The sequence below is a fragment of the Nyctereutes procyonoides genome, unplaced genomic scaffold (assembly GCF_905146905.1).
Source record: "Nyctereutes procyonoides isolate TBG_1078 unplaced genomic scaffold, NYPRO_anot_genome, whole genome shotgun sequence".
Taxonomy (NCBI): domain Eukaryota; kingdom Metazoa; phylum Chordata; class Mammalia; order Carnivora; family Canidae; genus Nyctereutes; species Nyctereutes procyonoides.
Window position 1 is genome coordinate 31,375,673 of NW_026575042.1, and position 14,852 is coordinate 31,390,524.

At 36.3% G+C, this 14,852-nt stretch overlaps 1 protein-coding gene across 1 annotated transcript in view; it reads right to left on the reverse strand.

Annotated features, from left to right (window-relative positions):
- Nucleotides 1-273: 273 nt before the first annotated feature.
- RYK (receptor like tyrosine kinase) overlaps nt 274-14,852 on the reverse strand; it is an 86,220-nt gene continuing 71,641 nt past the window's right edge. Inside the window, exons 14-15 of the mRNA XM_055321189.1 lie at nt 1,641-1,777; nt 274-711 (exon numbers count right to left, since the gene is read on the reverse strand). Coding sequence (XP_055177164.1) covers nt 600-711; nt 1,641-1,777 — 249 coding nt within the window. The 3' untranslated portion in view covers nt 274-599. The remainder of the gene's footprint in view (nt 712-1,640; nt 1,778-14,852) is intronic.

Sequence of the window (14,852 nt, forward strand, 5' to 3'; positions counted from 1 at the left end):
TTCTAAGTTGTTTTTTCCCCCCAGCTTTTCTTTAAGTTTTCTTCCTCCAATACTGCCTTTTCCTACACGAGGCAAACCAGACATCTTTTTATGCTGTTTTCCTTTTCTTAAGAAAGAGAAATGTATCTTAAGACAAACCAATCCCAAGACTAATGATAAATATATATATAAAAAAAACAAACACCAAAACTTTAAAGGTGAATCACCTACATTACCTTGATGAAGTAAAAAAATAAAAAAGCAGTTGGCACTAAGATAACTATTCCAAGTATCTGTGTTTAAACAATTTTAAAAACTGTTTATTTATTTTGTAAGAATGTACCCCTAGTCCAAAGTAACTATGTTTTAAAAAATTTGGGGCCAAAAAATTTACAAAAACTTTTTCAGTTCAACCTAATAAAAATGATATCTAGAAAATATTCCACATTATTAAGTCTGTCTTTAAAAGCTCAGATTCTAAAGCATTCCTAAGGCACGGTCTTCTGGAAGACTTATGTGCTTCTGCTGGTGTTGCATGACGTATGAAGCATCCATGACTGGTTCCAAGTGAGCCCCGACAGGCACCGTACTCCTGATGCCATGGAACTGTGAGAGTAAAATCAGACATAGGCCCCCAGGGCTGCGTGGAACTCCGTGAGACACTGTACCAGCTGCTGGAACTTGGGCCTCTCCTCCGGATCTAAGGCCCAGCAACAAGCCATCACAGCAAATCTGCAGTGACAAAAATGGGAAAGTGGGCTAATGATGATTCAGTCAATTTGATGCCAGTTATGTCTCTCCCTAAAGGTAGGCGTGGGGACAATGACTTAAAAATCAATGAATATTACTATATGTTGACAGTTCTGAAATGAAAGAAAAAAAAAACTAACGAGTTTTCTGGATTTTATGTGTGGATTTTAATTCTTCATGATGTCATATCAAAATACATCAGCAAATACAGAAATTTCACATAAATACCTAAAACATAGACAAAATAATAATCTATGTTTTTGGAGCAAAAGAACTTGGAGGAAGAGGAGGACTAATCTAATCTGAGCTCTAAGCACCCCGGATCTACAGTAAAATTAGTGCAAAAGTTGCCACCACACCATGGTATAGAAACCTTCAGGGGATTTAGGAACCAAGACCACAGTCATCTGTGCACTCAATCACCTGAATAGCCTCCTGCCCACCCTACTCCCTTTTTATGGGAAGATTAGCTATATGATAAAGACAGGAAACAGGAACTGTCTCAGCCTGCAACATTTCCTTAACCTATCAGTTGACACCAAATAGCAAGGAAAGATGACAATGAGAAAGGCTTTCTACAACTAAGGCTGTATAAATGAAAGTTGGATACTCACTCTACATAGAATAACTGACATAATATTCAATATTTTCTTACTATGTACATTACTGGTCTCTCAGATTAGACTAAGCACGACAAATGTAAGAACTACAAGACGTTCTAATTTCAAATGTGTTAAAGAGTGAATGAGTCTGGCTGACTCTGTGGTTCTCCATGAGTCTAATTCAAGTCCAAAGAGTCATTACTCTCCAAAGGAAGTCTCTGTATGAATTTGGGCACTAGCTCTTCTTCTTTTATCCCTCTATCATAAAAGGGAATGAAACCCATGTCTTTTAAGCTCAGAGAAACTCACAGCTCATCAGGACAGTTGATTGGTTGGGCTATTCGGTAACCATCCTTCAGGTATGCAGCCATCTCAAAGGGATCAATGTCCACATAGGGCGTCTGGCCCAGAGTCATGAGCTCCCACAGCGTCACTCCGAAGGCCCACTGAGGAGAGAAGGAGAAACACAATGAAGGAACATTTAAAACAGTTGTCAGAGTGCTGCTTCCCATGACCAGGTATGAACCAAAAATAGCACTCAACCCTCAAGGAAAGCAAGTTATTATTTACAAAAAAAAAGTCTACCATAACTAGTTAGTTTCTCTTGCTGGAACAGAAAAAAACATCTTAATGAAGGCACTGTTTAAAATGAGTATCATTTTACATATTCTAAGGTAATTAGATCCCTTGGAAAGAACTGTTTTTACTATTGATTACAAGACCAACCATCCAAAACTGCTAATTATATCTAAGATTTTCCTAATATGAAAAATCTGTTACATTAAATAACCATAGCTAGTTTGCAAAATTGAGAAGTGGAAAATGAATATATCTTTAGCCTAACTGGAGGGAAGAACATTCTGAGTAAATTAAATATGTAAACTACGTAAAATATAAGATGTCATGGGTTTTTACTACAGTCAAATAATTTATATTACCAGACGAAAATAAGCTGGAAAAATACCTTCCAACCTTGCTTGAGTAAAAGATCAGATTTATTTAAAATCAGCATGTGAACTATTGGTAAGAATAGAAATCATAAGTTGTGGCAAGAATATTTATTCATGGTCCAACCAGGGCTCCCCATTTTGGCCCAGCTGTGCTTACACTCGCTCATAGGGATTGTGCAGAGGGCAGGCAATGTATCTACACAGATTTACTGCCATGCAGCCAGAAAAGACTCAGAGCAGAGACTCCTGCTGACCTCGAACCTGAAGTCAACACAGCTGAAGCTGGAAGAGGAGGAAGGTATCATGTTTATGAGTCCCTTCTGTTCTAGACATTTTGAATCCTTTATCTCCATCTAATTTTCACAACAATGGGAAGTAGGTATACATTGTAAAGTCTAGGATACGTTTCTTAACTTCAGCACTATGTATATTGTGGGCTGCATAATTCTTTGTTGTGAGAGGCTATCCTGTACCTTGTGGGATGTTTAGCAATATCCCTGGCATCTACTAGATGCCCCAAGTGTGATAACTGAGAATATCTCCAGGTATTACCTAATGTCCCCTCATGGGGAGGACAAAACTGTCCCTTGAGAACCACTAAGCTAGACTAATCAAAGAAAATAAAGGACACAAATTACTGTTATCAGAAATGAAAGAGGGAACATCATTACATCAAAAAATACTCAACTTTATGACAATAAATTCAGTAACTTAGATGAAAAGAACAAATTTCTCAAAAGACACAAATTACCAAAATAGATATAAGAATAAGTAGAAAACTTATGTAGCCCATATCTATTAAAGAAACTGAATTCAGGGTGCTTGGGTAGCTCAGTAAGCTGAGTGTCTGCCTTCGGCTCAGATCATGATCCCAGGGTCCTGGAATCGAGCCCTGCTCAGTGGGGAGCCTGCTTCTCCCTCTCCCCCTGCCCCTCCATTCATGCTCTCTCTCAAATAATTTTTTTAAAAAAAGAAAGAAAAGAAATTGAATTCGTAGTTAAAAATCTTTCCACGAAGAAAACTGCATCCTATTTCACTGAGTGAATTCCATCAAACTTGAAAGAAAAAAAAACAGGACAAATTTTTATTAGTTTCCTAGGGCTTCCACAATGAAGCACCACAAACTAGGTGGCTTAAACAACAGTATGTATTATCCCACAATTCTGTAGTCTAGAAGTTCAAAATCAAGGTGTCACCAGGGCTTTGCGCCCTCTGAAACTCATGAGGAAGGATCTTTCCTTGCTTATCCCCCAGCTTTTGATGGTAGCCTTGGCTTGTAGAAGCAGCACTTCATTCTCTGCCTCTGTTTTCACGAACATTCTCCCCTCACATGTCTGTGTCTCTTCTTATAAGGAATCTAGTCATACTAGATTAAGGTCCACCCTAATTGAGTATGACCTCATCCTAACATTATATCTGCAATAGCCTTATTTTCAAATAATGTCACATTCTAAGGTACTGGAAGTTAGGACTTCAACCTATTTTTTTATAGAGGGCACAGTTCAACTTTCAACACAATCCTACACAAACTCTTTCAAAAAACAGGGCAAGAAAAATATCTCCCAACTCAATTTAAAGGCAGGATTCTCTTAAATACCAAAACCCAAAAGTTAAACCTTTGGAATTTAGTATCTTTTTCATTAACAGATCATTAGGGTGGAGCAATGCCCATCCCAGATGTCTCTGTTTTTGAAGGGGGGGGAGAGAAAAGGAAGAGATGAACAGATGGGGACAGATGTATAGTTTTAAAATCTCCATAGAAGGGCACCGAGTCAGCAAAGTCAGTGAAGCATCTGAGTATTGCTTACAGCTCAGGTTGTGATCGCAGGGTCCTGGGATTGAGACCCACGTCACGCTCTGCACTCAGTGCAGAGTCTGCTTGGGATTCTCTCCCTCTCCCTCTGCCCCTGAAAATGTGCTCACGCACTCTTTGAGATAAATAATAAATCTTTTTTTAAAATTTTTATTTATTTATGATAGTCACACAGAGAGAGAGAGAGAGGCAGAGACATAGGCAGAGGGAGAAGCAGGCTCCATGCACCGGGAGCCCGACGTGGGATTCGATCCCGGGTCTCCGGATCGTGCCCTGGGCCAAAGGCAGGTGCCAAACCGCTGCGCCACCCAGGGATCCCCGATAAATAATAACTCTTAAAAAAAAAAATCTCATGGAGACAGAGCCTACTAATTTTCCCTAAAACTACTGGTTTAAAAATGGAAAATGACTTCAAATTAATAAAAGTTAAAGGAAGGTACCTGCATACATCCAGGTATTTGTCTATCTTAAAAGCACACTCTAGGTAAACATTTAATAATGACAATGATTAGTAATGCTTAATTTAAAAAATCATGTCTAATTTCTTTATGGAAGATAGTTCACTACTCTGATGAAATAGAGTTGAAAGAAGTAATAAAACTGGCTGGGTGTTCCTACCCCTTCTTCATGAAATGAGATGGATCTGTTCTTATTCACTGATTGTGGCAGCAGCTATGGATAAGGAGTAATCAGTCCAAACCAGATTTTGGAGGAAGAAACAATGGGAATTAATAAAAAGTGGGTACTGCCATATTGTACACAGTGACAAACCCCATTCACTGACAAGGGAGGTACACTCTGACAACTTCTGACTATAAGAGACTTTCACAGTAATGCTGCTGGTATCTGAGATATGGAAGGTACACAGGTATGAAAACAGTATAACGTATATAAGCTGACTTTAAAAAATTATTTTTTTCACACTGTTTTGTCCACATTATTAACACTAAGCATCCACCTAAGGTCTATTATATATTGCAACCCTAATAAACACACACACACAAAAACAATAAACCCGAAGGGTACATTGCAGTTTCATTTCCTTAAAAGCCAACAAAAGTGATTAATTATATGTTGGCTTGCTAACTCTTTAAAAAATATCAAGACCAAACAGCAAAAAGATGATTTGTGGAAAAACTGCTCTCCAAAGTCTTCCGATAACTAAGCCATTTAAAATTTAGACAGACTTATTCTATAATTTCCTTTTGTTTGACGTCGTTGGAAAAGGGGCAATAAGAAGGTCAAGCTGTTTTTTCCAGAGTTTTATGAAAGGCTACTGCTACATCCGTTTAAAGCACATTTAGAGAATAACAACGTTCTTTTTTTCACCTTAGTCCTCTTCTCTCAATTTGTGTTATTTTATAGCTTCTTAATATGTAGGATATGAAACTTTTTTTCACTAGCAACATATACTCATTGAGTTGTCAAAGTATATAAATAAAATTATTTTTTTACTCTTTGATGGAATATTAACTAATGCTGGGACTATTAGGAGATTTCCATTCTGTTACTTCAGGAACTTATAAGGCAAGGCTGACCTCGGTATACTATATACTCTGCTGAGAAAAGAATTTTGTCCTTTTCTAAAGGGTCTCATCTGACCACAATAAAAGCATCACAATGAAGTGTTTTATGACTGACTTTTCTGTTAATACTAGAAACCTAACATTTCCTTCTCACATATGGAAATGGATTCAGATGACCAAAGACCCATTAATTTAATCTGGGCCAAGTGCTTTCCCAGCTTGACTAATGAAAAGAATCATCTAAGGTGTGTTTTAAACAAATCTTTGTCTTAAGATCTAGCAAATTTAGAAATTAATCTTCTACGTGTTAGCAGCAGTGGTCAGATAACAAAGATAGCTTTTATTTTTTATTGCAGTATAGCTGACATCCAATAAAATGCACATAATGTGCTTGATCTGGTAAGCTCATATATGTATATGTATACACACTCCTGCAACCATCGCCAAATCAAGATAATGAACAAATTCATCACCTCTAGAATCCTTCCCTCCTGCCCCTCCCCATTGCCACCCCTTTCATACCCAAGTAACCATTAATCTGCTTTCTGTCATGAGTTTGCATTTTCTAGAATTTTATATAAATGGAAACCATTCAAACAATATACTTTTTTGCCTAGCTTCTTCCACTTAGAATAATGATTCTGGCATTTATCTATGACATAGTATGTATTGACAGTTCATTCCATTCATTGTTGAATAGTAGTTCATTATATGAATACGGTGGCTTGTTTATCCACTTACCTACTGATGGACATTTAGATTATTTCCAGGTTTAGTTACCGAAACTGTTATAAACATCTGTGTACAAGTACTGGTAAGGATACATGCTTTCATTAAGTTAGAAGCGAAGTGATTGCATATGGTAGGTATATTCAGCTTCTGGGGGGTGAGAAGCAGAGGGGGAGGGAGGGAGAGAATCTTAAGCAGGCTCCATGCTTGGTCTCACAATCCTGAGATCATGACCCTGAGCCGAAATCAACAGTCAGAAGCTTACTGACTGGGCCACCCAGGTGTCTCAGATGTTTTTTTTTTTTTAAGAAACTGCCAAACCATTTCCCAAAGTGAATGTACCATATGTTTAGATTCCCACCAGCAAGCAGCATAAGAAAGCTGTTTCCCCATATCCTTGCTAACACTTCAGTCTTCAATTTTAGCCATACAAATGGGTGTGTAATGCTATCTCACTGTGGTTTTACTTTGCATTCTCATGACTAATGAATTTGACTTTCATATGCTTATTTGACATTTGTATATCTTCATTGTGAAGCATATCTTCAAATATTTTGCCCATTTTTGTTACTAAGTTTTAAGAATTCTTTATATATTTTTCATGTATTTCCTTTATCAGATGTGTATTATTTGCAAATATTTTCTGAGTGTGACTTGTCTTTTCATTCTCTTGATACTGTATTTCAAAGAGCACAAGTTGAAAATTTTGATAGCTTGATTTATTCTTCCAGGGATTTTGATTTGGTCCCAAGGAATCTTTGCTTAACCCAAAGTTCCAAAGGATTTTCACCTACGTTCTCTTCTAAAATTGCTATAGTTTTAGATTTTACATTCAAATCTCTGATCTATTTTGAGTTAATTTTTGTATATATGGAGCTAGGTATGGATCAAAATTCATTTTTTTGTAGCTGCATATCCAACTGCTCTAGGACTGTTTAAAAAACAATCCTTTCGGGGCAGCCCCAGTGGCGCAGTGGTTTGGGGCCGCCTGCAGCCCAGGGCGTGATCCTGGAGACCCTGGATCGAGTCCCACGTCGGGCTCTCTGCATGGAGCCTGCTTCTCCCTCTGCCTGTGTCTCTGCCTCTCTCTCTGTGTCTCTATGAATAAATAAATAAAATCTTTAAAAAAAAAAATCCTTTCTCCACCAAATTGCCTTTGCCCTTTTTTTGCAAATTAACTGTCCATACATATGCGGATCAACTTTTAAGTATTCTGCTCTGTTTAACTTGTCTATCTTAATGCTAACATTACACTGTCTTGATTACTGTAACTTTAAATCAGACCTCCAACTTTTTTTTTTTCAAAGCTCTTTTGGCTATTCTAGGTCCTCTGCATTTCTTTATCTATTTTAGAATCAAACTGTCAATTTTTACCCTCAAAATTAAAAGCCTGCAAAAATTTTCTTTGGGATCGTGTCAAATCTATAGATCAACTTGGAGATAACATCTTAATATTGAGATTTCTGATCAATAAACAATGGGATAGCTCTCCATTTATATAGGTCCTTAATTTCTTTCAAATAATGTTTTATAGTTTTCATTGTATAGATATTTCATATTTTTTTCAGATATTTCCCAAGAATTTCATATTTTTGTATCCTTTTATGTTTTTTTAAAAACTTAGGGGAAGAAAACAATATGAGGTTCCTCAAAAAATTAAAAATAGATCTACATGAGATCTGGTAATTCCACTACCAGGTATACCCAAAAGAAATGAAAATAGGGGGAATCCCTGGGTGGCTCAGCAGTTTAGCGCCGCCTTTGGCCCAGGGTGTGATCCTGGAGTCCTGGGATCGAGTCCCACGTCGGGCTCCCTGCATGAAGCCTGCTTCTCTCTCTGCCTGTGTCTCTGCCTCTCTCTGTCTCTCATAAATAAATAAATATTTTTTTTAAAAAAAGAAATGAAAATAGTATTTTGAAGAGATAAATGCGCCCCTATGTTGACTGCAGCATTTTTCACAACAGACAAGATATGGAAACAACCTAAATGCCCCTCTACTGATGAATGCATAACAAAGATGTGGCATATACACAACGGAGTTGTGTGGTTTGTGGGAAATGTTCAAGGGAGGGCAATAAGTAGATTGTCCTTTGAAGAACAGCTATGAAGTCATTATTTCCCCTTCATTTTTTAAAGATATTTTCACTGGATATAGAATTCTATGTTTACAGGAGTTTTTCTTACAGTTACTTTAAAAATGTTTAACTGTCTTCTCCCGTGCACTGCTTCCAATGAGAAATTTGTTGTCATCCTTTTTGTTTCCTTTGTATATTAACATTTTTTTCCCCAGCTGCTTCTAAGATTTTCTCTTTATCACTAGTTTTCAACAATTTGATTATAATGCACTGTGGTTTAGTTTCTTTTTGCTTCTTGGATTTGGGGTTTGTTCAGTTCTTAGATCTGTGGGTTTATAGTTTTCACCAAATGTGGAAACATCTCAGTCTTTCTTAGTTTTTCTATCCCTCCCCCCTTCATTCTGTGAACCCCAATTGCACATATATTCAGCAATGTGAAGTTGTTCCAATGAGAGATCCTCCTTCAAGAATTTCCTGTATCTTCTCTCTCCTTCAAGAGCTTTACTCCCATCTGGAAGAAAAGTACTCTTCCTCCCACGCCAAGACTACACCTTTATCTGGCCTCTTGAGCCCATTCACCTATCATCTCTTGGACATCCTCTCCAAAAACCACACATCCAATCTCTTTCTCCCCATGTTTCCCTGGCCTAAAAAGCAAACCAAATGGATCCAATTAAAAAACAAAACAAAACAACAAAAAACCCCCAGAAAAGTAACAAAATTAAGCCTCACTTAATCCTGCCATCCCATCAAACTAAATCATTAAAATCCTCTTCATAGCTGTTCTTCAAAGGACAATCTACTTATTGCCCTCCTTTTAACATTTCCCACAAAACCCACAATCACATCTATCCTTAATGATTTACTAAATCCACTAATCCAAATGCCCTGAATGATTTCCTCACCCTTTCTGACCACTGCAGGTATGTTTACAAATTAAAGTCTCTTTGAAACTATTTCTTTCCTTGGCTTCGATGACACAGCATTCAATTTGTTTTAATTCTTCGTTCATTATTCTTTTCTCACTAACTGAAACTACATATTCCCTACATTCTTCCCTTGGCTTTCTCCTCTGTATATATTCACTACCTCTGGGATCAAACCCTCCTGTTCATTCAATCCCCACTTTAATGAAGCTGATCTCCAATTTCTAACATCCTGCTTCTATGTTTTTCCAGAATTCCAGACCTGCATTCCATCCATTAATATCCTGAATTCCATATGCCTCATATCAAATCAATCCTATTTTCCCCAAACCAGATATTCTACCTATTGTCTTCAACTGTGTTATATCTTCACACTGACTTAAGATTTACTCCAACCAGAAGGACAAACATTATATGGTCTCATTCATTTGGGGAATATAAAATATAGTGAAAGGGAATAAAGGGGGAAGGAGAAAAAATGAGTGGGAAATATCAGAAAGGGAGACAGAACATGATAAGACTCCTAACTCTGGGAAAGGAACAAGGGGTGTAGAAAGGGAGGTGGGTGGGGGGTGGGGGTGACTGGGTGACAGGCACTGAGGGGGGCACTTGATGGGATGAGCACTGGGTGTTATTCTATATGTTGGCAAATTGAACACCAATAAAAAAAAAAAAATTTACTCCAACCACAGAACTAAAGAAAAGTACAGATCAAAGATTGCACTGAAGTTTTCAGAAACATGGGCACCAGGAAGAAAGGCAGAGTAGACATCTATGCAATATATCTAATAGGTAAGAGGGGAGCCTCAGTGCACAAAGGTCAATTAATAAATTTACTCATAAATAACAACTATAGTCAAAAAAGATGGAATCTCTGAAGTCTGTGGGAATAAGACAAGGAGAAATGTGAGATTCAGCATGGAAATACAGAGGATAAGGGGTCAGTGTGAGCCATTCAGGATCCTTTTACACATTCAAGTACACAGCTCTGCAGGGATAAGATTAACACAGCTGGCTGTGAATGTTCTTAAAATAAATGACCCAAAAGGTGTATATATGTACATCAATTTCAAGTCTGTAACTGTGGAACACCTGCTAAAGAAAAATAAGGAAAGCAGAGTTTCCATTGCCCATTCTAGGAAGAATAACTTATTCATAAAAATATAAGGCATCAGTGGTAGGTGCCATTGTTAGGTACAAAATTCTCTGGGGGTCCAAAGAAGACCAAATCAAAGGACAAAAAGTAACTTGTGTCTTTGGATCCAGGAGGAATTCCAGATTGGATGAAATGCAAAATATAAGGAAATGCACAATGGAAATTATAAAACTAAAACAGGAAGGTAAGGTAAGAAACAGAAGGCTCTGAAAACCAGAGGAAGGAGTATGGATCTTTCTTTATCAACTCCCTATAAATAAAAGTTCACTTTGAAAATTAACAACTCAGGAAACAACAGATGTTGGCAAGGATGTGGAGAAAAGAGAACCAACCCTCTTTACACCACTGATAGGAATGCAAACTGGTGCAGTCACTCTGGAAAACAGTATGGAAGTTCCTCAAAAAGTTAAAAATAGAGCTACCCTACAACCCAGCAATTGCACTATTAGGTATTTATCCAAAGGATACACACATAGTGATTTGAAGGGGCACATGCACCCCAATGTTTACAGCAGCAATGTCCATAATAGCCAAAATATGGAAAGAGCCCAGTTTCCACTGACAGATGAATGGATTAAGAAGATGTATACACACACACACACACACACACACACACACACACACACACCGTGGAATATTACTCAGCCATCAAAAAGAACGAAATCTTGCCATTTATAATATTGTGGATAGAACTAGAGGGTATTACGCTAAATGAAAGAAGTCAGTCAGAGAAAGACAGATACCATATGATTTCACTCATATGTGGAATTTAAGAAACAAAACAGGTGAAAATAGGGGAAGTGAAGGAAGAATAAAATAAGATGAAAACAGAGTAAGACAATCATAAAAGACTCCTAACTATAGGAAACTGAGAGTTGCTGGAGGGGCTAGTGGGCAGGGAAATGGGGCAATTGGGTGATGAGCATTAAGGAGGGCACGTGATGTAATGAGTACTGGGTGTTGTATGCAACTAATGGATCATTAAATTCTATCTCTGCAACTAATAACACAGTATATGTTAACTAAATTGAAGCAAAAAAAAGTTCAATTTGAAGATCAAAATATCATGGAGGAATATTCATAGCAGTGAAAGCTTAAGTTCACCTAACTAACATTGATTGATTTTCACAAGTTTTCAAAAGTGACATCACTGTGCACAAAGTACAGGCTTTACATATATATATATATATATATATATATATATTTTTACTATATATATATATATATATATATCCCATCCTAAATATCCAATGTTCAAAGCTTTTATTACCCTATGAATTTTAAGTTTTCAGACATAGTTTCTAGGCTTTTTCAATAACCATAACTGAAATATACATCTTTAAGAAGGAGTGTATTACTTTAAGAAAGCTTTACTATTTAAAATTTAAGACCTCGGGGATCCCTGGGTGGCGCAGCGGTTTGGCGCCTGCCTTTGGCCCAGGGCACGATCCTGGAGACCCTGGATCGAATCCCACATCAGGCTCCCGGTGCATGGAGCCTGCTTCTCCCTCTGCCTATGTCTCTGACTCTCTCTCTCTCTCTCTGGGACTATCATAAGTAAATAAAAAAAATAAAAAATAAAAATAAAATAAAATAAAATTTAAGACCTCATTAATAAATGTATATTCATGACCCTTAAAGTGGACCTTTCAGCAGTTCTTCCAAGGTTAACTATTACCTAAAAATCTTAATACTCCTCAGATTTATCACTGTGGAAATATTTTTTATTCCAGCTAAACAAATGAACCCAGATATACAATGACTATACATAAAATGTACTGACTGCATCAGGTATAAAATTTAGTACATGTTGCTAACTCAACTTCAAAAGTCAACAATCTTTAGGCACAGAGTGTCATACATGATTGAAAACAGACCACTTCTAAAAAAAACAGAGAGAGAGACCACTTCTGCTATGTATCTGCCCTAGAATCTGTGATTAGAAAAAAGAACAAATACTGGATACCTACCAGGCCATTGCATGTATCTATCTATGACACTTTCCTCTATTACACTAGATGCTTCGACACTGCTCCATCAGAACACAGGCTATCTGAAGGTAATGTTAAATAGAATGATAAGTACAAGGAAGGAAAGGAAAAGGAATGTTCACGAGATCTCTTGAGGAAAACATCTATTCTTAGGGAGAGTAAAACAGAAAATACATCAAGGGCAATACCTGATCACAAGACAGCAACTGGTCCAAATTTTTAAACAATTAAAATTTTTTTTAATATTAGTAATATTAAATTTTAAATCTTTATTTCCTAATGTCTGAATAATCCTTTCACCTCTCTGGCTTTTCTTTAATGTCTTTACAGTAATTCATCTAAATGCTAATTTTTATTTAGTTATTTTTTATTGAAGTATAGCTGACAATGGTACATTAGTTTCAGGTGTACAACACAGTGATTCATTATGCAAGTTTATACATTATGCTACGCTCCCAAGTGTTAGCTACAATCTGTCACCATACAATGCTATTTCTCTTAAAATGTGAATTTTATGTTTAAATAATTAGTCTAAGATTTTGTTGATGTGTAAAACCTGCAACCATAGTAGAAACAAATAAATGCTGGAAACCCAAGCATTACTCTAAAATGAGTAATAAAGAAACAATATAAAATAGAAAGTTCTCCCACACTTTTACAACTAAGAAGCATTCTCTGAAAACTGGACCTTTCTCTTTGATACCACACAGTAGTTCAAACGACCACTCTTCATGGGCATATTATGAATGTGAGTTTCTCCTGCTCAAGTCTGCTCAGGGTGTGGCAATGACCTTCTTACTGGGCAAACAAGCGTAGTAAGAAGCACTTTGCTGTAGATACTGTAGATACAACAGCTGGATAATTTTATAGATTTCTTTCCTTCTTTTAGGTTATCTTTAATGTTCACAAAATAAATACTGTAAAGGCACAGGAACATATTTTAATTTACTTTACACCCTAAAAACTGTTCAAATACCTTAAAGAACCTCATTACCACAAGCCATACTGATAAGATTAGCATGGGAATCATTTCCTTGACTTGTTTTTCCCAAGAAAATGTTTTTTAAACACAATGTAACACTGTAAAGACAAAAAAGCACTAAGAAAGAAACTCTTAATTGTGCATTCCTGATTGCATTGAATCTCTTAATAGGATATAGTCTCTTAACAGCAGAATTATGTTAGCTACTATAATTACCTAAATAATTGAAAGAAGATATAAATCAAGAAATCTATTTTCAAATAAAGGAAAAGAAAGTTACACAAAAAAAATCTATGGTGGTACCCTACATGTGATGAAAACAATAAAAACAATATCCAGAAATTCTTAAGAATGCCTAAGATGATGTCATATCTTGGAATAATAAAAGAGATTTATAACTAGTCAAAATCTAGTTGTGCATATTTCCTAAGTTCAACAGTTAAAAGCTGATATTAACATTATAAGAATATTGACATACTGAAGTACTAAATCCTTCCAGTAAAAATGGTGAAAACACAAGCAAGAGATGCAATGTATTACTTTTAAGATGGAAAACATTAATGTATTTCCAAACAAATCACACAGAACTTTCAACCATAAAAAAAAAATACAAAAATGTTAACGATCTTTTAAAGAACAAAGAAAATACTCTCTCCAAGGCAATAATATCATTTGTTAGGTGCTATATTTACACCTGAAATTATTTTACATGTGTAGAGACTGTGGTGAGAGTGGGATTACACTACTTATTTTGCATATGACTATGTATAAAGTTTCTCAGCCCCAAAATAGCATATTAACTGTAGCTTTTAAACCCCCAACTCCATCCATAAAGGAAAAGCAGGAACAGAGAATAATGATTATACATACATATTTTTAATACAAATATTAAAACACAATCTTAAACATTTATGTATTAATATAAGAACTCCAAAAAGCAGAGCTGCCTAGATGGCTCAGATGGTTAAGCATCTACCTTCAGCTCAGGTCATGATCTCAGGGTCCTAGGATTGAGCCCCATGGCAGGCTCTCTGCTCAATGGGGAGTCGGCTTCTCCCTCTCACTCTCCTGTGCTCTCCCTCTTTCTCAAATAAATAAATAAAATCTTAGAGAAAAAAAAAAGATTTCAAAAAGTATTCAATCCCAGAAAACTGAAAAATGGATTTTTACATTAATATTTTTATCAGTCATAGGAAATAGAACAGTGTTCCCATTCCTTTAATCTTAATTAGCCAAGGCAAAAGATATTTAAGGAAAAAATATATATACACACACATATATTTTTTTAAAAAAAATTTTTATTATTATTTATTTACGATAGTCACAGAAAGAGAGAGAGAGAGAGAGAGAGGCAGAGACACAGACAGAGGGA